At 43.7% G+C, this 26,098-nt stretch overlaps 1 protein-coding gene across 6 annotated transcripts in view; it reads left to right on the top strand.

Annotated features, from left to right (window-relative positions):
* FARP1 (FERM, ARH/RhoGEF and pleckstrin domain protein 1) overlaps positions 1 to 26,098 on the top strand; it is a 581,296-nt gene that overhangs the window by 320,040 nt on the left and 235,158 nt on the right. For all 6 annotated transcript variants that reach the window (XM_085622106.1, XM_085622108.1, XM_085622109.1 and 3 more), the window contains exons 6-7: positions 21,303 to 21,400; positions 25,851 to 25,965. In XM_085622106.1, coding sequence (XP_085478232.1) covers positions 21,303 to 21,400; positions 25,851 to 25,965 — 213 coding nt within the window. The remainder of the gene's footprint in view (positions 1 to 21,302; positions 21,401 to 25,850; positions 25,966 to 26,098) is intronic.

A 26,098-nucleotide genomic window follows, 5' to 3' on the forward strand; every position in this document is an offset into this window, starting at 1 on the left:
AACCATGGCTGGTGCTTATTCTGCTTCCGTTTCTGTTGCCCCCTAGTTTTTTTTTCTTTGTGCAGTTGCGGTAAAGTTCTGGAGGTTACTGCCAGTCTCTAGTGCTACTCTTGGCCTTATTGGGGGTTGTTGCTGATGCTCAACTGGCTTGTAGTGTGTCAGTCACTGATTTGCTGCCATTTGCTACACCGCATGCCCTTGCTCCAATGTTTTTTTTTGTTTTGTTTTTTTTAAAAAACCTTTATTTACACATCAAATATTCACAGTCATGGGCCTACAACCGCCTGGGCCGGCCGCTAACATAGAAGAAGGAGGACAACAATAATACAGCAGTCATGAGAGCAGGAGCAAACTGCACGTGTAACGGCTGCAGACGCCCACAACTTAACCCAACACTACAAAAAGGTTTCTTAACTTTTTTCTTAAAAAAGACAACAAAAAGAAACAGACCAGGCATAGGAACTCCATTAGCAGGAACTTGCTCTCTCATGAGCGGGGGACAACAGCGACAATGCAGCACACTATACATCAACTCGTGTTAAGAAAGGCAGGGGGGGGGCAGGGAAGAGACCAGTCATCAATCCTGCAATGCGAAAGGGAGAAAGACCAGGAACATCAAAGTCAAGGGGACATAGTTACGTCTGGTGCGACCACCAAGGGGGGAGTGCATATATCCCCACGGTAGGAATTCCACGGACCCCACACCTTACTCCATTTCTTAGGTTTGCCTCTAGCCACGTAAACAGTCTTCTCTCGGAACATGCACCAATCCATATTCTCTTTCCACTTCGAAACTGTGGGAGGCCTACCGGAACCCCAGAGTTGTGCAATGTCTCTTTTAGCGATCATGTTGCCCAAAGTCACCCAGCGCTCTTGTGCCGCACTGCAGTCAGTCGGTTCCCACACATTCAACACACATCGCCGAGCCTCAGGGAGCAGAGCCACACCCGTAACCTCCTCCATCACTGCATGCACACCAGTCCAGAAACGTAGCACCATCGGACACTCCCACAGAATATGAAGAAAAGTACCAAGCAGGCCACAACCACGCCGACATAAACCATCACTTGTGTAACCCATGTGAAGCAAGCGGGGACCGGTGACATAGACCCTGTGTAATATCTTTAACTGCACAAATCGAAGGCGAGCCGGTATGGCAACCTCCCTCGGTGAGGCTATGGCCGCGACCCAGTCCTCATCATCCAATTCTAGGCCATCGGCGACCCAGACCTCTCGCAAATGGGTGAGGAGGTCCGCGCGAGTATTGATTAGTTTTTTGTAGATCAGGGAAATAGTACTATCCGGCAGGTAGCCATCAAGTAAACGATCTTCCAACGGGGAGGCTTCAGGGATATCTGCAGGATTCGGGAATTCGGAAAGTAGCGCATGGCGAATCTGCGCATAGCGAAAGAACTCCCTATCGCTCAGCTTATATTCCGTCCAAAGAGCTTCAAACGTTTTAATAGCGCCTTTCGCCCAGAGGTCCCCCACACGACTAATTCCAATCAAATCCCATTTCTCAAAGCCCTTAGTACGCCATAGCCTTGCTCCAATGTTGAACTATTCTGCTATTGGCTGTTAAGCCTTCTGCCATTTGCATTGCCTAATGCTTGTTGATTCTGATGTTGTGCCTGATCACACACAGCGCTAGCGATGCGCTCGTGCTTTTCCCTTTGTGCCTTCTCAAATACAGCGCTAGCAGGGCGCTTGTGTTTGTCCCTTTTTGGGTTTTTTTTTTCTTCTCGCCGGTTCAGCAGGGGCTAATACGCATGCCCGTGCCTTCCTTAATGCAACGTGCTCTACCGGCCGTGTCCGGGAGCATCGAGCGCGTCTTCTCGTTGCGCCAGCAGGCACTGGGGTTTCCACTTGCGCTTTGATGATAGCGCTGTGAACAACGCGGGCTATCCAGTTACCTTTTCGCTCACCGGCACTTGCAGCAGCAGGGATTCTCCCGTGATAGCTGGCGCGTCTTCTCTTCGGGCCGCAGCGTGCTCAAGCTCTGTCGGCAGGGCGATTTCACCGCTGGTGGATTTCAGAGACGCGGGGATCGTGGGCATGACATCATCCCACCCTCGTCGCCAGTGTCACGGACCAGGTAGGTGCAGCCTGGATATTATGATGACGTGTGCACGTTATAGCAGGGATCATAAATCAGGCACTACACTCTCGTTCACTGGTGTGAGCCGGAAGGTCAAGAGCGACCCCGGCCCCTTTATTTATGCTCTCTGGCCACGCCTGGCCAGAGAGTGATACATTGTGTGTGGGTCCGTCCGGGCCCGGGATATACTCAGATAAACTAGACCGCTACAAAGACTAGCCTCCTCACACGGCCGAATGGATCTAGCGGTTTGTGTCCCCTGTAGGCCCCTCATGTGTGCCCTGCCTTTTCCCACCCTTGGAATAGCTTCTCCACACAGTGCGGTAAAAGCGCCCGCATCCCCCATCCGTGTGCCACTATCTCCTCCATCAGCAGCCGAAACGACTTCCACCACACCTCATGCCTTGATTTTTGCGTCGGTTGGGGAGCATGCTAGCACAGTTGCAGTGACACTGCTCGCAGCCTACATTTTTGGTCGTGTAAAACCCATCCATGCCTGAGAAAGGACCCCTGGTTTTATGAGGCCCCCTCGGCCCACATTGCTTAAAACATTTAAAGCCTCCCTCGAAGCTCTTACCTTATCTGTCATACTCCCTGCTTTATTATCTAATAACCACTCACCAACTGAGACTGGCCGAATTGAAGCAAAAACTGAAGCACACAAACCTAAGCAGCCTACCTCCAGGACCACGTCGACTGACTCGGCCACTCCCAAGGAGACAAGGTACACCATCGTTAGACCCCACCCCTGAGCCTAAACTAACCGATGGGGTTTCTTGGACCGCACCACCTGCCCGCAGATCCCCAGGGGTGGACATCCTGTGGATGCCACCACCGGGACCCCTATTACCCCATCTCTGCTTCACATAATCTGCTTTGGCATCTTGTCGCATTACAAATCTCATGGCTCCGCTGTGGATTCACTGTCTCCATCCTCATGCAGAGCTACATACTGAGTCTGCAGTTTCTTTAGTTTGTTCTTTCTACAGTATCAACTTGGTTTGCTGTTCTTGTGTTCCACATCCTCCCCAAAAGGCCTAGTTTATGAGTGATTGTTGCCCTTTAACCTTTGGGTAGGGGGTTCTGCCGCAAGCTCCTTCCAGAGTGCTTAAAGAAGATGAACTGAGCCTTCTCCAGGCATGTCTATTGTCACACTAGTGATGCCCATCAACACCATTGCCGCTGCTGTTTGAGGCATGAATCCGGTAGACTGGTGTTACTTGAGGGATATGTCTGCTGTCTAAACCGGTGACCTGAGGAGTAGGCTTGCTGTCCAAGGCTGTGAGCTCTGTCTAATGTGAGGGATAGCTCTGCTCTTTATGTCCCAAGGTTCCCCTTTGAAATGCAATGAGTCCTCAACCTTCCTTGGGCTAGACTCCCCTGAACAGTTGACTGCCTGAACTGAATGATGGGCCTGAGAAATGTGGTGAGCTTAAAGGTCGCAGGTTCGAAACTAGGCAAGGCCAACTCAGCCGTCCACCCTCCACATTTCGGTAAACCAAGTGCCACAAATTGGGTAATACGAACATCGGCGCTTAGAAATATCAGAAGTGCGATATGAAGCAATGTGTCAAAAAATAAGTTATTAACAGTGTAGTTTAGTTTGCAGCCTGAGACTGTAATTATTAGCAGTTTCGTTCAGTACCACACACGTGAAGTGGGAGTGAGATGGAAGCCCTCGCCCCTCCCATGCACACCCGTGCTCTCCCAGCGTGTAATAGCTTTCCAGGAAGCAGCGGTGTTTGACTTGTGAGCGTCAGCGGAGCGCGACTCATTCACTGTAAATTGGCCGGTTCCTTGTGCCAGTTTCTCTCTGAATTGGTGACTGTTTCTGCAGCGTCAGCAGGAGTTCTTGCTTTCTGTTTTCCCTGTTGACTGGCAACAAAGCACATTTCAGCTTTCCCTTGAGAAAATCGTTTATGAATGAAAGAGCAAAAGCCTGCGCTGCGTTAATGGATGCTAACGCCGGGCCTCATCAGCTGCAGGGCAGGCGAGACGGTAAAACGATTGTCTCAAAGATGCCCTCAGAGAAGGGCAGGCAGGGCCTCGCTTCTTGGTATGCGGGATTACAGACAGTGCGATTAAATCGCCCTCCTGTAATTCCCTCACATGTTATTACACCGTCCTGCCTCCCAAGGTGAATTTACTGCCCTATACGAGTTTTTTTGTGTGGAAGGAGATATAACTCGCTGAATTGTTTTCACTGCATCGAAAACTCGTATTTTTTCCTTTGTTCAGACCCAGAGTACATATATATTGGTTATACCATTGGAACCTTTGCTTTGAAATAAGGCAGAAGTGCAGTATTTTTGCACTTCCCAGAATGGAAATCACGCGCAATATCCTTTCAGGGCTTTTCTTGAGAAAAACAATAAGTAAATTAATCTTTATTATAACTCATTAAAACTATTAGAAAAATCAATAAGGACAAATGTTACATAATGACAATCTGCGTTGTACGCTGAAAGAAAAATATGGTTAGTTTGTCACTGAATTAAATTAGTATTTTATCGTAATGAAAAAAAGTAATCCTAAAAACACAAGAAAATAAACGCTCAAAAATAAAGTGTACCAATTGTGATAAGATGGTGACTGCAGATATTAAAATATGCATAGTCAAAAAGTACCTGGGTCTGTCGTAATTTTCAAAGAAAAAAAATGTGCTCAAGGCTTAATAAGCAATGCGTCTGTATTGCTTAGTAAATAGTTGATGGGTAATTACACTGCCCCATTTTTAAAGCATTGGAAGCCAATTAATACAACTTAGCTTGTGCTGTATAGAATGATTTTGTTTAACGCACACTTCATTAAGACATGGTCATGTATATAGAATGACTGACCTCAGACTAACCATCATGAAGCAGATGATGTGCCAGAAACCTCTAGTCCGGTCAGAGATGCTTCTACAGGGTACGTCATAACAGTGCAAATTAAAGAACAATGTTAACTCCAATCCCCCCAACCGCCCAAAAACCATCGGTGCTGTATAGAATAATATTTAACAGAAGTTGATCGCATCTCTGCAGTTTCTAATGCTGGAAAGTGAGAAATGTGATCAGAGCAGTCTTTTCCTGTCTGACCATAAACTTCTGCCCGAACAAACAACATGAATTAAAGAGTTAAGTAAGCCCTGCTGGCGCCTCGCTACGTTTAGCTTGTCTTTCGCCTCTTTTAACTGATTTATTTTACTTGTGTGATGTTTTAGAACTATGTTTTAATATTGCTGTGTTAAAAAAATCATTGCTGCTATGTTTTTAAAGACCGTTAGCCTGTACACCAGCTGCTCAGTCCTTAGTGAGTGCCGACCCCGGTCCGTCACGGCTGATGTGCCGATTGTACGGAGGGCGGACACATCATCACTATTCTCTGCCTCACTTCCGCCCACAAATCACATCCGGTTGGGACGCGGTCTAGTCGTCCACCGAAATTCAGTTTAAAATGCCTGATGGTGTGGACGCGCCACTAGCGCGCCATAAGCAAGCCCGTCACCCCCGAACGGGACCAGGGGCCAGCCATCATGCCCAAATTTTCTCTTACTCCTCACAAGAATTGAAACTCCTGCACTCTCAATCCCCTTACTAATATTCGATTAATTAAACAAGGAATTATGGAAGTAAGGGCCTCCTTCCCTGAAATTACCATTCTCCCCCATGCCACAATCACTACCCAAAGACAGACCAGATATATTGACCCTAAACCAACCATCTTCTACCTTAACACCCGCTCTTTGGTGAAACATCAGCTTGACATATTCAACCTTCTGGATTCAAGCCACCCTGACATCCTATTCCTAACGGAAACTTGGCTGTCACAGAACTCAGCCCCAGACATTCTAACAGCCCTCCCTAACAATTATTATATCTTACTGGCAAATCGCACATCAGGGAATGTAGGAGGGGGAGTAGCGGCCATTGTTCGCCAAGATTTAAAATTCATAAACTTAACCCCACTTGATCTACCTTCGGTAGACAATTTAGTCCTTAAGCTGGAGTCGGTCTCGACCCCTTTAATTTGTGTACTACTATATAGACCACCCAAGAATATGTCCTTGTTTCCACATTCCCTGGCTGAACAGTTGGCTCAGCTAATTACCAACAATGCAAACATTTTGCTGATTGGTGATTTCAATTATTGGGCCAACGACACACAAGGCGGACCCCATGCCAAAGAACTGAACGATCTCCTTACTGGGTTAAACCTTACTCAGCAAATAACTACGGCCACACATAATAAAGGACACACGTTGAACCAGGTGTGGACAGCTAACATTACAGTATCGCACTGACTGTCTCTCCCTGCATTTGGTCTTATCACGCCTTAATTCAGTTTACTATCAATGACATTGCTATAGTAAAACCCATAAGTCTAAAAATATTAGTAGCTAGGAACTGGAACAATATTAATACAACTCATTTCCATGCCACCTTAGCAAATACAGTTCCTACCCACCAGACGTCAATTAATTCAAGTGAGAAAAATCTCACAGCATGGCTCACTGTGGCCAGCAATTAACATGCTCCACTAAGAACAATCTGATCCGCAAGACGCCATGAGGCACAAAGATGGTTCTTTCCTGACTTAAAAAGCCAAAAACGAGCACTTCGTCAATCCGAAAGGAAATGGAGAACTAGCTATTCTTTAGATAAAAAAAGAGAGCTTTTTGATCCAACTGAAAGAGTATAAAAAGTCAATTTCTTCAGCTAAGGCTGTCTACTTCTCTTAAAAAATCATGAGCTCTACCAACAGGTCCAAAGAAATATTTGCCATCGTGAACGAATTATCCAATCCCGATAGTTACATTAAAATCTACACCCAGCCAAGCCTTTTGTAACTCCCTTAATTCGTTCTTTATTGATAAAATTGTTACAATAAAAACCAGTATTCCCCGCTGCCCTGCTCTTGAGGGTTCACCCTCAATGCTGGAAAATCCGTGCTCTCTTGAACAGTTCTCAGCAATAGACAGTCTAAGACTTTTTTGGATCATCTGTCTAAAGTAAAGTCGGGATCACCTACTGACAGTTGCCCGCCCCATATTCTAAAAGAAGTTTTTACCATCTTCCCTGGACCCGCCTTGGCACTTCTTAATGACTCCCTTGCACAGGGCTGTGTTCCGAGAGCTTTTAAAGAAGCAACAGTCGTCTCCCTGCTAAAAAAAAGTTGGGTGCGGATCCTGGGTTCTTGACTATCTGCCCATTTCCTTGCTTCCTTATATGGCCAAAATATTGGAATACAATTCAGAAATTGGGGTGACGTCTCACCCCAATGCCGGACGCACAGCTTATTTCTACGCATTTAACACAATTGCCACAACGTTATTCCAATTTTTTCAGTCTTTATTCCAATGTAATCCAAAAAAGTTTAGTTGAACCTTCTACAATGTTCATCCTTCGTCACTTGAGAGGCCTCATATGTTAACCATATCCTTAATGCAGGGGAAATGCCATCAGGCCTTATTCCGAAGCATGGAGTGAACATACGTATTCCTCATAAATTCATCTTAAACACCCAATGCATTTCGGGCCTTTCCTGGCCCTTCGTCAGGGGTACTCTATAAATTCAAAACATCGCAGTTAGACTGTGTCTGTAAGCCGTTTAAACATATCAGTTACTATTTTTAAATACAAAAAAGCAATTTTTATGTCCCACAATCGACGTGTTCCCGCTAAAGACGTAGCACTACACTACTACTAAGACAATGCTTGAGCTTCCCTCTTCCAGAAAAACATCCTTTTTTATTAAATGAATGTCTTACTCCCACTTATTAAGCTAGACTGTCCAATCCCCTTGGTTATACCGACAGGAGGGTGTCTATCTATTCAGGTTATTACCAAGCGAGAAACGTGATATTCACTCATACCTTCAAAGTCTATTGTTGTGGTCATCTTCCTGCCAAGCTGAAAACCATCCAAATGTTACGTGCTTTCTACGCGCTGCTATTAAAAGAACGGTCTGTGATGCGACCCCACCCATATCTATAACCCTTTCCTTAATTGATTGCCATTTGTTGTTTTAACCTCATTACGCGCTGTATGAATATCCCGTTTCTCGCTTGGTAATAACCTGAATAGATAGACACCCTCCTGTCGGTATAACCAAGGGGATTGAACAGTCTAGCTTAATAAGTGGGAGTAAGACATTCATTTAATATAAAAGGATGTTTTTCTGGAAGAGGGAAGCTCAAGCATTGTCTTAGTAGTAGTGTAGTGCTACGTCTTTAGCGGGAACACGTCGATTGTGGGACATAAAAACTGCTTTTTTGTATTTAAAAATAGTAACTGATATGTTTAAACGGCTTACAGACACAGTCTAACTGCGATGTTTTGAATTTATAGAGTACCCCTGACGAAGGGCCAGGAAAGGCCCGAAATGCATTGGGTGTTTAAGATGAATTTATGAGGAATACGTATGTTCACTCCATGCTTCGGAATAAGGCCTGATGGCATTTCCCCTGCATTAAGGATATGGTTAACATATGAGGCCTTTCAAGTGACGAAGGATGAACATTGTAGAAGGTTCAACTAAACTTTTTTGGATTACATTGGAATAAAGACTGATAAAATTGGAATAACGTTGTGGCAATTGTGTTAAATGCGTAGAAATAAGCTGTGCGTCCGGCATTGGGGTGAGACGTCACCCCAATTTCTGAATTGTGTTCATACAAGCATGTGGTGAAGTGGCAGACCATGTTTACCGGGCTTGCACGCGAAAGGAATAAAAGAGAACAAATGATATCATATAAAATGGATGAAACGGTGTGCACTCTATCACCCCTTTTTCAAAATATTGGAATCACATGTGGCCAAAGTCTCTGTGCCTTCATTGACCAGTCTGATTACATTGATCCTAACCAAGCGGGGTTCCGCCCAGCCCATTCTACCGAGGCAGTAATACTTACTGTACTGGATACGCTTCGAAAGGAAGCCGACAAGGGCTTCCCCCAGGCCTTGGTGGTGCTGGACCTGTCTACGGCATTTGACACGGTCGATCATGGTATCCTGATCGACCGTGTCAGGGCGGCCGATCTAAAAGGGGGTGACGTCCAGCTGGGTTGAGTCATTTCTCGAGCAACATACTCGGTGCGTCTCTCCGAGTTCTCTGCACCTAACATGGCAACGACATGTGTAGTACCTCCGGGCTCCTCGTTGTCCCCTCACTTATTTAATCCTTACCTTCTTCCCTTACTTCACTCCCTGAAAAATAGGAAGGTATGCACGTATAATTATGCAGATGATCTGCAACTGGTGTTTTCTATCGATAATTCTCCTGATTCGATATCTGAATTCCAGGCAACGATGCTACACATCGTGACTGGATGAATAACAACCAGTTAAAATTAAACCCGGACAAAACAGAAGTGATTCTGATAGGCGGTCCCCTGGAACGCACAGTTTTGGCCAAGTGAACTAGGCTCCCCACCTAACCCTTTTCCTCAGCGAAAAGTCTGGGAGTGATCATCAATAGTGACCTCACTATGAAATCTCAGATAGGAGCAGTTACTTCCACCTGTTTCTTTCAGCTGAGGAAGATGAGGAAGATTAGGATCTTAATTGGGAAGCCTTAATCCAGGTGGTCCTAGCCATGGTGATCTCACACCTGGATTATGCCAACTCTCTATACTTTGGCATTCCGCTCTATCTCACCAAAAAGACTGCAGATGGTTCAGAACCAGGCAGCCAGGTTGATATCCCAACAACCCAGATGGGAACACATCTCTCCCACTATGAAAGAGCTACATTGGCTTCCCATTCCACAAAGTTGTGCATTTAAAGTTGTTTGCCTTATTTTCAAAACCCTGCATGGTGCTAGTCCAAAATTTATATCCAGACTTGTTCAGAAATATTTACCTGCACGTAGCTTACGTTCTGCCCACAAGAACCTTCTAACCATTCCTTCCTATAAACGAAAACGAATAGGTGGCTGCCGGTTTGCAGTATTGGCACCCAGCTTCTGGAACACTCTTCCTTTAGATATACAAACCTGCACTGAATTCTCTAGATTCTGTAGGCTTCTAAAAGCTTGGCTTTTTACCCAATCTTATAACTAGATTCTGCAGACAACTAAATACATGGGATCCCAGCAATACTTTTAAGTTCAACGCCAAGAAACCAATTGGTGTATGTGCGCTTTATAAGAAATTTTAACATAACTTAACATATTCGTATAATGGCTAAGAATGCATTTAGCGCTGTGTGATACAGAAGACTTCCAGCTTTGTCTAAGCTCTTAGATGGGTGCAGAACAACACTCATAGTCCTAATCCTTTGTCTAATGAGGCGATTCAAGGCTTCAAAAAGTAGGATTGCTTGACTGAGATGGAGTATGAATCGGCAACCCAGTAAGCCAGTTTTTTATATTGAAATTTTAAGAAATCTAGCTCTCTAGATTTCTTGATCAACCACGGTTTTAGATCCCGTTTCAAGGTTTAAGCTTTGTTAGATGTTGCAGCGATTCAGCCAAATCCAGTTTCGTAAGAACTATGTTTCAATATTATACCCAGGGATTTGTGCTTTACCATGGTCAATGGGGACAATTGCCCATAGGCAGTGTTTTAAAGTGCCTGGTTCTCCAATCTTAAGGCAAAGGTTTACAGAAGACTCCTTTCAAACCAGGCCATCCTTAGTAATACAAAAATTGCAACCAAATTTGGTATTGGCTTTAACACCTGAAAGAGTACAAAAAAGAAATTGTATATGCAGATCACCAAATTACTTCGAGGTGTGAATGGGTCTAAATGGAAAAACCTCTAGACCAAGGGTCTCCAAAATTTTCTATAATGAGAGCTACTTCTGATCAACTAAATTCTTCCCAAGCTACCCATAAATGTTAGCGTTGACCACATCTTTCAACATTACAACAGGGTACACCCAATGCAATAGTGACTCCCCTGGATTATATGCCAGGGTTATTAACTGTCAGGAAATGCTATACAAGCATGAATTGTCTTCACATGACTAACCTGCTCTCGCTTCCAAAAGCCAAAGCAGAATTGCTTTTCCACAAGGGGAGCTGCATGTCAGCAGCTCTGTGTGTGGAAAAGAAATGCCGGCTCCCGCAGGGCGCGGGGAGCCGACAGGGACCGTGAGGGCATTAAGGCTCCCCCCACGAACCCAAGGTAGCGGCCAGGCCCCGGGGCCAGAAGTGGCCCGGGAGGGGAAAGAAATAATTTTTTTTAAAAAAAGAACAAACTACTGGCCATGCCGGGGATGGGGTCCCCGGGGTTAAATTGGCCTCAGGAGGGGGGCCACGCGGCCCTCTTCCCGATTTGTTTTGAAAAAAGAATAAATAAAAAGGCGTCAGGCCCTGGGGGATGGGGTCCCCAGGGCCCAGGAAACGTAAAAGAAGGGGTCTGCACAGCCCCCGTTGTAAAAAATAATAATAAAAAAAAAAAAAAAAAAAGCAAACATCTAGCCGGAGTCCACACCCCCTTTTTCACCACACTGCAAACACGCCCCCTGGCGCGTTGTTAGGTGGGGAATTAATTCCCCATGAATACTGAGGGTCCCTGGAGGCCAACTAGCCCACCAGGTACCTCCAGTTTGCGCCACAGTGCTGCGTTGCAGGGAAGTGGTCCGAGGCCGTGCCCCTTTTTACACCTCTTTGCAACGCAGCCCTGTAGTGCTTACTGGAGGTACCTGGTGGGCTAGTTGGCCCCCAGGGACCCTCAGGATTGAAGGGGACTTAATCCCCCAACTTACAATGTGCCAGGGGGCGCATTTGCACAGTGCTGCAGCGAGGGGGGCGGGGCCTGAAACAACAAGTGTGCAAATGTGCCCCCTGGCACGTTGTAAGTTGGGGGATTAAGTCCCCTTCTATCCTGAGAGTCCCTGGGAGCCAACTAGCCCACTAGGTACCTCTAGTAAGCACCATAGAGCTGCGTTGCAGAGTGGTGGTCTGAGGCCACACCCCTATTTACACCTCTCTGCAACGCAGCACTGTGGCGCTAACTGGAGGTACCTGGTGGGCTAGTTGGCCCCCAGGGACCCTCGGGATTGAAGGGGACTTAATCCCCCAACTTACAACTCGCCAGGGGGCGCGTTTGCACAGTCGGGGAGCCAGGGGGCGGGGCCTGAAACAACAAGTGTGCAAGCATTTAAGAAGCCTTTGAAATTCACTGAAAAAACATAGGTTTTAGGCACATTATAGTTAAAAATTAGCATTTAAAAAAACCTTAGACACTCACTGAAAAAGCCGTAGGTTTCGGGGACGTTATAGTTAGTTGGACATTTCTCTCGTACAAAACTATAGAAATTCCCCCGTTATAGTTAGTTCAGCTAACTATAACTCGCGCCCCCGCAATGCACTGTTGATGACGTCACATATTACATCATTCAGGACATAGTCAGTGACATCACTGATGACGTCACTGATGACATCTCAAATGACATCACTGATGACATCATCCACGTGAAAATCTGATGACCTCCTCACACCCTAATATAACCTTTAATACACCCACTGTAAAATACAGACTACCATTTTCGAAACCAGACACACCAACACCAGTTACTACATACGCACTCACTGATTCCTACGTCAACACACACATACTCTCATTCACCCATAAAATCACTCATACATGCAGTCACTCATCAATACAACAATATCATATGCACTCATACACCAATATAGACACTCACACACCACCACTCATCCAGAGTTACTCACACACCTAGTCAGTCATGAAAAGAATGAATCGCACTTCTATTTACTCAGGTATACAGTTATACACACACCACATCACTTGTTCATACAGAAACAAACGCATACTTACTCTCTCATACAATCACTGATACAAGTACACACTCATCCATACAGCCACTCTCATAATCACTGACTCTCACGTATAGTCATTTATATACATCAACTCTCACATAAACTGCCTTTTACATATGTAGTTGCTTGGACATGTACCACTGAGACATCCATTCTCTCACCAACACACCCATAAACACACTCACCCACCCATATTTTTTAAAAATACATTGAACTGTTACCTGATTTTATTTGCCGTCTCTGCACTATCTCCCTCGATCAGTAGACTGAACGCAGCTGACGCGGGCAGGGATTCCCAGTTGCAGCAGCGTGATTGGCCGGTCGCCAGAGGCACGCCCACAACCATAGCCACGCCTCTTTTGTGTTATAACGCACGCTGATCTCGAGCGCAGCGTTCTTACAGCTGAGACTCCTGAGGCACAGCCGGGAGTAGGGAACAGATTGCTTTTTTAAAAATACATTGAACTGTTACCTGATTTTATTTGCCGTCTCTGCACCATCTCCCTCCATCAGTAGACTGAACGCAGCTGACGCGGGCAGGGATTCCCAGTTGCAGTAGCGTGATTGGCCGGTCGCCAGAGGCACGCCCACAATCATAGCCACGCCCCCTTTGTTCCTACTCTCCACCACTATAAAGCATGTGTCCCTACCGGAAGCGCAGCGGACGAGCGCGACGAATGCGCGCCGAATGCGCTCTTAAGGCAAGCTAGTCTGCGCTCGTCCGCGCCGAGACCGGGCCTAGGGCACCCCCCCCTGTATGTCCAACTTCGTCCCTCGAGGTGCTCAGATATAGTAGGGAAATGCTTATGTTGCTGAACCCCCTGGCAGACAGAGCCAAATGCCCACGTTTGCTCCCTAATATAATACATAAGGACAACAATGTATGCCCCAACTGCCAAGGATGGCTACCAAACATTAACCCTCTCCTCCCCAAATCTCTATTGAAACCCAATCTAAGCTCTGACAAGACCTATCTCCCACCAGCCCATGTGGTACCTAAGCTTAGCTCTAAGGGAAAACTAATTAGCGGACTATTAAACGTTAGATCCCTCCCGAAACATGCCACTGAAATACAGCTTCTAATCGTATCCAATAATTTGGACATTCTTTTTTTAACTGAGACATGGATGGCTGTGGGATCAAAATCAGAGCTAGGTCCAGCATGTCCTGCATGATATAAGATAATTCATAAACCTAGAAATACGGGACAAGGAGGAGGTTTAGGGATCATCTTTAAGGAGGAGCTAAACATTACAACTCTGGACATTGACACTATCTCATGTGTTGAAATCCTCGGGATTTCGATAAAACACGATTCTGAACATTGCCTTACGGCCCTTATTTGCTATAGGTCACCGGGGCACTTTAATGCCTCACAACAGCAGGAATTGATCACTGTTATAAACAATATTTCAATCTCCCACAGTAGGCTGCTGATATTGGGTGATTTCAATATATGGGACAATGACCAATTACGCACAGCTTTGTATAACATCACTCAATCCTGTCATAATCTAGGGCTGAAACAGTGGATAACTACCCCCACACATATACAGGGAAACACATTGGACTTAATATTCGCAGCAGAAGATTTAATGACCATGGATACAATTCTTCCAGTAGGTTGGTCAGATCATCACCTCCTCATTTTTAATATACATATCTTGATACACATAGGACCCACAAGGGCACAGACCAGAACTTTTCTTGGTCGGGACTGGAGGAACCTGCTGAAAAGGAAAGAGGAAGGTAAATCTGACTTTTGTCAGGTTGGGACCTCGTTCAATCCTGAGAACGATGTTACTACAAACTATCTCTCATTTTGTAATGAGATAACTAAGAAACTTGATGATATCATACCGCTGAAAACAATCAAGAGAAGAGGTAAACCCTCCGCGCCCTGGTACACGGACAAACTGAAAGAACTGAAAAACATCTGCAAAAAGGCGGAGAAGCTCTGGAGGAAAAATTACTCAGAACAGGAGAAAGGGCGATGGAGGCTCACTATTGTACAATATAAGAAGGAAATTATTACAGCTAAAATTAGCCACTTCGCAGACCTTATTCTTAAAAGCTCTAATAAGTCTTGTGATACTTTCAAGATTATTAGAGAGCTCTCCCATCCTGCTTGTGCTGACAGCCAAATCCAGCCCTCACAAGAACTCTGTGACGGCCTAGAAGTATTCTTTCAGGAAAAAATCAATAAAATAGTTGAGGGAATGAATAGTAAATCTATCCCCACAATGCAGGACAATAGTAGCCAAGCAAACAGAGATGAGATGGTGGAATTTGCTAGAAACCCCTCTCCAAATGCTACTTTGGATAACTTTGTGGTCCCTTCAAAACAGGAATTTCTTATAACAGCCCTTAACACGTCATCAGGATCCCCTTTAGACCCTCTTCCCCATAGAATGGCCAAGAATTTTGAGGCTGATATCTTCCCAGCTCTGCATCAGCTCTGTAACCAATCCCTCCATACAGGCTCCGTACCAAGAAACTGGAAATTGGCGGTTTTTACTCCGTTACTAAAGAAACCAAATTTGGACCCTAACTGCCAAAAGAACTACCGACCTATATCCCTCTTACCATACCCGATAAAGATCATAGAGCGATGGGTCAGCAGATCCCTAGCCCTCTTCCTAGAAATCAATGACATCTTGGAAGAGGAGCAATTTGGTTTCAGACCTGCTCATGGAACTGAGTCAGCCTTGCTGACTGTCATGGATGACCTACGTATGAGGGCGGACAGGGGAGAATCGGCAATCCTCATCTTGCTGGACCTGTCCGCCGCTTTCGATACGGTGAACCACGACATCCTGATAAAAAGACTAAAGAACATCGGAGTTGGAGGTGTCGCGCTTGACTGGTTTCGATCTTACTTGACGGATAGATGGCAGGCAGTAGCTATTCCGCCATATCAATCAGAGTTCATTAAAGTTCCGCATGGGGTCCCACAGGGGTCTGATATCAGTCCCATACTTTTTAACATTTATATGCAACCCCTGATGAGGATCATCAAAAGCCACGGCATCAGCGTGATAAATTACGCAGATGACACTCAGCTAATGATCTCTCTTGATGGAGCCCATGCAAACTCACTGGAGACTTTCCACACCTGCATGTTGGAAATGTCACTTTGGCTAAACCAGAACTCACTACAATTTAACAGTGATAAAACTGAAATACTGCATTGTGTAGTTGGAAGAATCCCTACAAATCTACCTATAGACTTCTGGCCTCAGTCGCTGGGAGATTTGCCTATCCCCGTGAATTCAGCAAGGAATCTCGGAGTCATTATTAACGACACCCTGAGTCTTGAGACTAACGTCAATAAGCAGGTTAGTTGTTGCCTTGCCTTGCTACGAGGATTGCGAAAGCTGCTACCTCTCCTTCCCCCGCAGACTAGAGCTAAGATAGTCAGGAGCACCATCCTCAGCCGCCTGGATTACTGTAATGCCCTTTTGCTGGAATCCCCTGCCTATCTCATTTCCAGACTCCAAAGTATCCAGGCGGCTGCAGCCAAACTGGCACTCTCTCGGGAACGTGGATCTTCCACCACTTCTGCCCTGGCTGATCTCCACTGGTTGCCCATACACCAGAGGATCTGTTTTAAATCCTTATGTATTGTCTTCAAGGCAGTCCATGGGCTAGGTCCCCGACCACTCCAAAATAAGTTCAACTGGTATGAGCCGACCCGGTCTCTCCGATCCTCCTTAAACCTTATCAGCATTCCTAGGATCAAGAAAGCTACTTGTGGGGGAAGAGCATTCAGCATAGCCGCAGCGCACTTATGGAATAAGCTCCCTACTGACATCAGAAAAACGAACGAACTGATGGCCTTTCGTAAAAAGGTGAAAACATGGCTCTTCCCTAAAAAACTCTCCAACCCATGTAAGCTGCTGCATGGGTTGGTCAGTAGCTACATGAGGGTCTATATGGGTTATTGATTGGTTGCCTGAGTATTTGTATGGGTGTCTGAGTGTGTGGGTGGGTGGGTCGGAGGTGTGTGACTGTGCATAGATGTGCGAGTGGTTGATTCACTGTGTGTATGGGGTCAAGAGTGCATGTGCAAACAGCTGTATTTATTTATAGCATTTGTAGAGCGCTCTGCAACCCTACGGGCATCCTGGCGCTGAAGTACATACAGCTCAGCAGAGTGAGGCTTCACTTTTGAGAGCCACTTCAAGGGAGATTGTGAGCTCCCATAGCTCCTGAGCTGCTTCTTGGAGACTTTGGCTCTAAACCATATGTTAAAGTTGGAAGCAGCTTGGCCCTTATGACTTTTAACCCCTTCTGTGCCCATGACGAGATAGTCTCGTCATGGAGCACGGTTGCGCTGTGCCCATGACGAGACTATCTCGTCATGGACCCCGCCCGCCAATGCAACGGCCGGCACAGCAGGGGGAAAGGGCGGGGCACAGAAGGGGTTAAGATGAGATCAACGTTGGGCTTACAGATTTTAAATATAATACTGTAAGAGCTTAGATTAAAAAAGTACTTTTGTTTTTCAATATGAACAGCTGTTGGCAAAGAGATCCTGAGTCACTGAATCGAACACCCAGATAATTATAAGTCGAAGAATAAGAGCTTGCCACCTTACCCATAAACCTGTTATCTCTTTATCCTCATTTTACACCAAAAATCATGTTTGGTGTTGTCATATTAGCCCTTATCTTATTAGCTGTGTTGTACAAAGAAGAACAATGTGGGTTTGTCATAATATAAAAAAGTCATCCACTTATTGAAGTATTTGAATGTCCTTCTTGCCTACTCGCAGGGTTGGAGATTTGGGGCGCAGCTTTCTCTATTTGGAAAGCTGTACAAAGACCTGTGGTGTAAAGACTGAACAGCAAGGGAGCTAAAATTCAGCGCTGTTTTAAGGCTCTTGTTGCAATCTATTCAGAGACATTGTTACTCTTACCCAGCTTGACTCTGACTCAGGTGTCTGTATAGAATAGCTATAAGTAATTGACCTGGGACACCCTATATGCGTAGATTCCTCCAAAGGAGATCGCGATACACATCTAGCACAGATGTGTAATGTGTAAAATAGGCATAAAAGTTTGCCCTCTGAACAAGCTTTGCCTTATATAGAAGATACAACCATGTTATCAGTGGTATCACATGGGTGCCTTAAGTCTATCTGATATAAAGGTTGACCTACCTTTCAGAAACCGATGCCTCCTGCTCATTTAATAAAATCCTGGTGTATACCTTTGCATTCACATCCAGTAAAGCTAGTAATCAGTAATTTGATGGGTTAGAGTAGCCTACTATATTTTATATGAGGCATGCGATATTGAGCCCTTCCAGCACTCTGGAATCCAAGTTGTATCAAAGCAGGAGCAAAACAAAGATTTACCAAAGGGAGAGATGTATTTTAAGTAAAGCAACTGGAATACTTTTTGGACCCTGGGGTCCTGTGCAGTCGACGTCTTATTCAAGCTTTCCTTCTCCACCATAGGAGAAACCGCTGATCAAAAGATACTGGAGGTTGCTAACACACAAACTTAGATTGTACACCTCAGCATTTATTATGGGAGGCGAGTACAATTCTGTGATATGTGACCCATGTAGCTGAAACCACTGTGAGGCCGCCAAGAGAACTGAAGTGCAGTCAGAAATTATGCAATTTTTTATAGACTCTGTGTCTTTTCTCAAGCCAAATTAGTCTTTCATATGCTTTTCTTAAGGTAAACTCCTCATTAACACCGTTGTCATGTTCTTTGATGTTACCTTAAAGTTTGTTGCATGCCCAAGTTTAGTTTTGAGGGCATACAGTTGACTGTTGGTCCATTATAATGTGGCCTAAATACGTCATGTTTCCATTACATTTCATCAAGCATACTCTCAAGGAGGCTATTGTATTTTCTATAAATAAGTCAATTGGATCTGGAATAACAAAAAAACATGTGAATTAAATGCAAAGGATAATTGCCAGTTCTTGAAACTTTTGGCCACGTATGAAGACCACTTGATGCTTTGTTGACTTTCTACTCCCATGCCTTCGCGGCATGCATGACAGAATCCCTGGAGTGGGCAGGTACACTCAAAAGAGAACTACCAAGTGAAAACGGTCACTTTCCATCCTTGCTACTCAGTCTAGAACAGTGAATGTCCCTTTTGAAGATGTGTGGGTATTAGAAAGTGTATTAGACATCAGACGACCTTTGATGCCTGTCAAAATTAAGCCATATAAAGTTTCCATAAGCTGTTTGTGCAGAGTCCCATTTTTGAGGTATACAGCACATTGCCTTCACACAACTGAGTTAATCCATTGTATATTATCCTAATACTTTTGATAATTGATTAGATTTAAATTTGTCACCTAAGATTACTTGTGTATGCCTATACCTAGATATTATGTAATTGAATTTGACCTGAAGGTGTTTACTATGTCTTGCTTATAACCATTATGAACTTTTCAATAAATGTTCACTAATAATTTGTTGGTGGCCCCTATACCTCTGGCTAATAAATAATGAATATACATTCCATGTGTTGGTTACACCGAGGAATGAGGTGGCCTTAAACAGCATGTAAAAGAATCTACTGATCAGGCGGACAATAAAATTGATATCATTCTAACCCCAGAAAAACTCTTTTCTTCTCCCTTGTCTGATCATGCTTTGATTATTTAGGAGCGAAGTGTCCGTTCCTTCAAATCTATTGGAAAGTCTATTACTATACAATATTTTCCATGTAAAAGATTAATGTTTTTTCTCTTGAAGCCACACTTAAAGAAATGTTTACATTTTTATCCTGTAATACATTTGGCGAGGATAGAAACCCTCTAATAAACTCTTTTCTTCATAACTAAACAAAGTAGCTCCTCCCGCTACAAAAAACGTAACCCCAGCTGAAAAAGTTGCACCTTGATTTAATAAAGAAGAAAAGCTTTTAGACAAAGGCAAACATGCAGAATACTTATAGAGGGCCAAATATAATGAACTGTCTTATTGGCCAAAGTTTTAGTTAAGGTATGTTCAAGTGGAGAACAGTGTCACCATTGATGTTCCTATTTTATTTTAATAGCGCGTCCATGCCAGATGTTCAAGATGTAGAAAACATAATATAGATTAACATACAATTAATCTAACAGGAACTTATTTACTAAGCCAAAGGTTTTCCTGGAAGTTGGGCTTAGTCTGGCCTTCCTGGTACGATGTTGGATATCACTGGTTTATAAAAAGTTTCAAATTACGGTGGTTACCTGAACATCTCGCTGTTTGGATGTGGGTGCTTTGAAAATCAAGCCAGGTTCTCTTATCACTCAACCTGGCTTTTAAATTCCACACCACGTTCATCACTGAGATGGTTTTCCATAACGATTTTTATGACCGGTTAACCATGCCGCGACCTAGAAAAAAAAAGGACTACAGAAGCACTTGGCGAAACTAGGCCTGCCCACCCATTGAGTGCTTTTTTTCTGCAGGGAAGAAGGTTTATTTCTGATTCACAGTCTTTGAAGTGCTCTGCGTTTAGGTGTGTTTTCTTTCAACATCGCTGTTGAGCTATACCTTCTTACTCCTTTTAAAGTCTTAACCCCCGGTTCATGGTCTATGCCTTCTCTTCAAAAGGGATGCTGAACTGTGAGGTCTGGTTTTATTCCAGGAGGTAACGCTTCAACTGTGTAGCTAATTTCTCTATCTCTCAAGGGCACTCTCGCACTCACACACTCGCACTTTGTCACACTCAAACACTCTTTTACTCGCTCTTTCCTTTGGTCTCCTGTCTTGTATTTAAATATCCTCAGTAGAGGTATGCACTGAAGAAAGTGGCTGTCACATGGGGTTGCTGGCCTAGGCCTCACAATAACAAACACTATCGGACGAGCTCCTTCCATGTCGGCTTCACTGAGTTTATCCGTGGTCCCCTGGCTATGAGAGGGGGTCGTGCATACATGACAATATACCTGATTCGTGCAGGAGACTCCAGGGGTTTGAAGCCAAAAATGGCTTTATTTTGACTGTCTCCTTAATGAAATATGCTTCCATAAAAGTAAATGGGGAAATCCGTTCTCCCAATTTTTTTATTTTTTTATCTCCCACTTTCCTCTTCTAAAATTTTGGCATGTATGGTCGTACATGACAACACCGGCTCCAAGTAGCGTTGGAGGCTCAGTTCTTGGCCTCTCTCTAGTAGCAGTAATCACATCTAGTTGTACTCTCCAGCACTGGCATTGCCAAACACACTAAATATTTGAAGGAAGCCAGCCACCACAATTCCTTCTGCATACTAAGAGGCAGGCGCAACCACCAGTTCTTCCATCAACCATCTTGTTGTGTTCTTAAGCAAGCTGCTTGTTAGGATGGGGGTACATTTTTATAAAACGCAGACAAGAAGGTTCTTAAAGCACCTAAGCCAAAATTAGTGTTTCATTGTTCTCTTGCAGTGTGCTTGCACTAAGTCATTCTTTCTTTGTTTGCAGGTACTTATTTGCTTTGCAGGTAAAGCAGGACCTGGTACAAGGGAAGCTTACCTGTAATGATACTAGCGCTGCCCTGCTAATCTCCCATATTGTGCAATGTAAGTATACCGTTTAAAGAATAAAAATTAATGTCTTTCCATAAGCTTTGAGTCTTAGAGTGCACTAAAATTATTACAGTTCCAAAGCACAGCATTAAATGTGAATTGTTAAAAATGTGCCCCGCCACAGACTGTCTGGATAGTTAAAATAAGTTATGAGGAACTTTGTTTTGCACTGCATATGTCCCGTGAAAAATATTGATTATTAGTGTATTGCAAACATCTCGTTATATATTCTTGTATGTTTGTTGGGATGTACAGAGTCCTTCTCACTGCTTGTGTAAACTAAGCACACATTTAAGGACGCAGGTGTGACTTAAAAAAAATAGTTAATCTAACTCCTGTGTTTCCCTGCACGGTGGATTTTCAGTTGATGTGAAATTCAGAAAGGTTTCTTGGAGTGTTCCAGGGAAGGAGATTTCTTTTGACTGGTTTTGAAATCCTATGACGAATCATTCCATTTTAGCATTAGCTAATATACACATACAGATTTGCTCATTTAAAAATCCCATGGCAAGTCTACATGTATTTAAGTTTTTTCCGCCATGCGGAAAATATTTTTGTCTGTGGAGAAATCCCAGCTGCTACACTGCCATCTTATTTTTATGTTGGTTGGGTTTAGGAGGAAGTGGTTCTTCTGATCCTGACCGTGTTTACTCCTACCCTTAAGAAGAGTAAATCTCCTTCATTTGCACGGGTGGAAGTGGTATCCTGAGAAGTTTGTGAATATCCACAAAAAGGCAAATTTGTGGATGTGCAAAAGCCTCAGGTACTTCCTGCCTTAGAATGTTCTCTTCCGGTTACTGGCAGTGGATTTACACATACAAAATCCTTAGTTCGAGGAAATCGCTTTATATGTTTAAAACCAACTTTTATGAATTCTAAAAGCGTTTTTACATGTTTAGAAAAAACTGTATCTGAACTAAACTAAATGCACATTGCTTTGGAATTGGGGTCCACCGTCTCCTAAACTTGCACCCTTGCGTTGACATTCAAACGTGATGTTATCAGTAGTGGTAAAGGTGGGAACTCGAGGTAGGATTGCACCTTAACATTTCGAACTTCAAGACTTTCTTTTTTGTATTTGAAATTTTACTTGACCTGTAGTATTAGAGCAGTTTCATGCGTTTTTTCACAGTCCTAGTTTCATTTCAAAACCCCGCATCATTTTCTAATTTCCAATATATAATTATTAGTAGATCAAAACCAAGCCATATGTTCATTCTTAATGGCTTTCTTTGCATTGGTTTCATATTCTCGTTTTAAAATAACAATTTATAGCCTACAGTGTCAGCATGATTGGAGGTCTTCTCTCCAAATGCCTGTTCCTTAAGCTCTGTAACACACTACCTCTCTTGTTTGGTTCTTCGACATTCCACCCAGATCTTTCAGGAGATCGCCAATCCATTGCTTTTCTTCATACTATGGACAACAGTCTTTATATGTTCTGTGCATGGACTTTTATCAGACTCCTAATAGTTGTTTTAAACACCTTTCAGCTTGTGGATTGAGATACGTACTAGCCGTCGCTACCTGCAAAAAAGGTTTCTATTCTTAGATATATTTTTTTCTTATCACAGCAGAGTGTACCTTGAGAGAGCTCAGTTTGCAGATAGTGGCAATTTGCTCCGCAATAGTTTATGGCCTATCCAGTACTACCAGTGTGTGAACTGAAAAGGACTTAGGACCTATTTCAATCGATTCAGTTATCAGAGCAGTGCTCTTATACCCAAACAAAGAATTATCCTTGTGTAAGGCATGTGAGCCTATAATAAAAGGAGTAGTTCCCTCACTTCCCAATTAAGCTGTTGTACAGACCAAGATCTTCCAGGGCCAAACTGGAATGTAGTGATATCATTTGGATCCTTATCCATCTGTCCATTATGTAAAATAGGATCCATAACCAAATGTGCACGCTAGGAATAACTAATCTGGTGCAAATGCAGCGATCTGCAAATAAAAACTAAGGCCACCTATCTCCTTGTTTAATAGGCTGTGATGCCCACTCCTAAACATGTGTCTTATGTTTAAACGTTCCTTTTGCTGTAGCTAATATGCAATCAGCTTTTTCCATTCTCCTCTTTCATTTTGCGTCCTCGCTCTGTACTCTGACACTTTTTCCTTCTGGTGTTCTATCATCACTTTCCTGCCATTTGATCTTGAAGAAATATCAACGTTTCTCATGTAAGATGTCAGCAACTTCAACTATGGAAGATATCCTATAACTTTAATAATTGTTCTAAGTAAAAAGTTGGACCAAAGAGATAAAAACACTTGTATTTGAACTTGTGCTCCTTGAGAAACTCTACCATTGGCCAAAGGTGGGTCATCTTCTGAGGGTTGATGATGCAACATCTTGTTATATGTAGAGATTTTGCACTTGCTAAGAAATTGTTTAGTTGCCCTGCTGCTTTGTCTCTTCTGTTTAATTTGCAGTGTGTGGACATTCTTGGTAACATCTATATACACAGCCCTGTAGTTTCCACTTGGAGGGTACAGTCTTATATACTCTTGCCATTTGTTTTCTTTGCAAATCAAGATCTGTTACCAGCTGAACAAAATTCTGCATAACCTGTCTTCCTAGGTCAAAACTTTGTGTCCCCCTCTATCTAATACCAAGTGCATAGGTTGTCTAACCTTGGCCAAATTGTCAGGTGTTCACATGTGTCAAGGACTACAAAATTAGGGCTTTCTGAGTACATTCTTTACTCTGCTTGATAAAATCACTGAGATCTTGTACAGCCTACTTGTTTTCATCCACTCTTTGGCCCAGGGAATCAATCTTACTTTGCAACTTCCTCACTGTATTCCCAATTTCTTTCATGACTGTCTGAAGTTCCCGTGTTACCTTGTGCTCTATGTCAGTCTTGAGAAATAGCAGTCAGGTCTTCCTGGGTAATCGGATTTAGCGTGTTGCGGATGTCCCTGTTTGCAACTCTATTCTACTCATGTCCGTACAGTTGTTACTGTCTTTATTCCTTAAGAGATGATGGATTTTGGTGGTCTCTTGACTGACTCCACTGGGTCTGCGGTGACTAATATATATTTTTTTCGTTGCTTTCCTCTTCCCTGGCATGCATGTTATTATCTCATAGGCCCCTTTGACCAAGCAGTATCTGCAGTACCCCCCAGCCGAGCTCAACAGATCACCCCGTGGTCCTTTGCAGCCGCTGATTTAGGATTTCATGGGCTCTTTAACCATTCACCTCATGTGGATCCTGTGCACCCAGGGATTTCAGTCCTTTACAGTCATTGCACTGTTCACCTTCAACATCTTTATACTACTGAGCTTGCCAGTATCAAACTGTCCCTCAAGACGTGATCACTGGTACAGCAAACTTTGGCACATTTCCATTCAAAGAGTATTCCCAGGACACACTTGTCTTGGGCAAGATGGCACAGATCTGACTCTTATTCAAGTGCCATTTTATGAAAGGAGAATCACTCGCATTTTGGCTTCATTGGATCTCCTATGGGGATCAGAGCCGTTGCAGCCATATTTTCCAAGAAAAATAATTCATGTTCCTTTAAACTATGACTCTGCTACCTCACTGTGACATGTCTCATCTTGTGACACCATCATCTTCTCCCCTGTGGCTCCGAGGCAGCAGCAGCCATTAATATGACAAATACATCCCACCCCATCCAGAGATGAGCTTATCAAAGCTGTTGTACGTCCTCCGAAAACACTCCCTCACAGATTCAAGCCCCGCACCAGGGAGTCTTTTACTTCTGACATTGTTTCCCATCAGAGTCACAGACAAGGAAGCTAGAGTGCTGCTACTGTACATGGGAACTGGTCTCTGGAGATCCAATATTCTGCAATCTTGGAAGAACATCAACCAGAAGTTCCATAGTCAAGTTCTTCAGTGAGTGTTTGAAGTACATGATAATGTTGGTTGAGCTGAATAAGATGCTTCCACTCTAGTGGAGGCTTGGGAATCTGGACGATAATGCATTCAGGTCTTCCGAGAGGTCCGCTGTGTGGCTACAGGCTAATGTACTTCAGTTAGCTAAAGAGGCTTGGAAGAAGGCCCCATTGTCTCCAGTGGTCCTCCAGTTGCCTTGTGTTAGGGAAGCTTGCACTGCATTCTACCCATGCTGTACCTGCGGTGTGTATTGGCGAAGATTGGTTAAAAACAACGTTTTTACCAATCTTCACCAATACACTCCACAGGTACTGGCTTTTAAAAGTGAGATAAAAAAAAAAGAAAAACCCCTATTGAAAGCCATAACCAAGGCTTTGTTGGCTTATTTTATCAGGCTGATGACCCAAAATAAAGAAAAGTTTGGTGTAGCATTAAAAAGTGAAAGTGCACACAATGGAAAATTATTACTAATTGTTTTGTTTTACAAGTAAGTATACCTTCCAGGAAGCATTTTTCAGCAAACTGATTTTGGCACACTAATCTAAAAGCTGTGTTGTTACTTTTATTTCTCATTGACACAGCTGAGATTGGCGATTTTGATGAAGCTGTGGAGCGCGAACACTTAGCAAAGAACAAGTATATTCCTCAACATGAAGCACTGGAAGACAAAATCATGGAATTTCATCGTCACCATGTGTAAGTGTCTCTGCTTCAAGCCACCCTCTTCTCCCTTGCTGTGTACCCTGTCCTTGTTCCTTTGTTTCCTTAAAGTGTTTGCATTAAAGACATACAAGTAATTCAATATCAGATTTTATTTTTAATCTCCGAT

Source organism: Triturus cristatus, chromosome 8, assembly GCF_964204655.1.
Source record: "Triturus cristatus chromosome 8, aTriCri1.1, whole genome shotgun sequence".
In the NCBI taxonomy this organism is placed as follows: domain Eukaryota; kingdom Metazoa; phylum Chordata; class Amphibia; order Caudata; family Salamandridae; genus Triturus; species Triturus cristatus.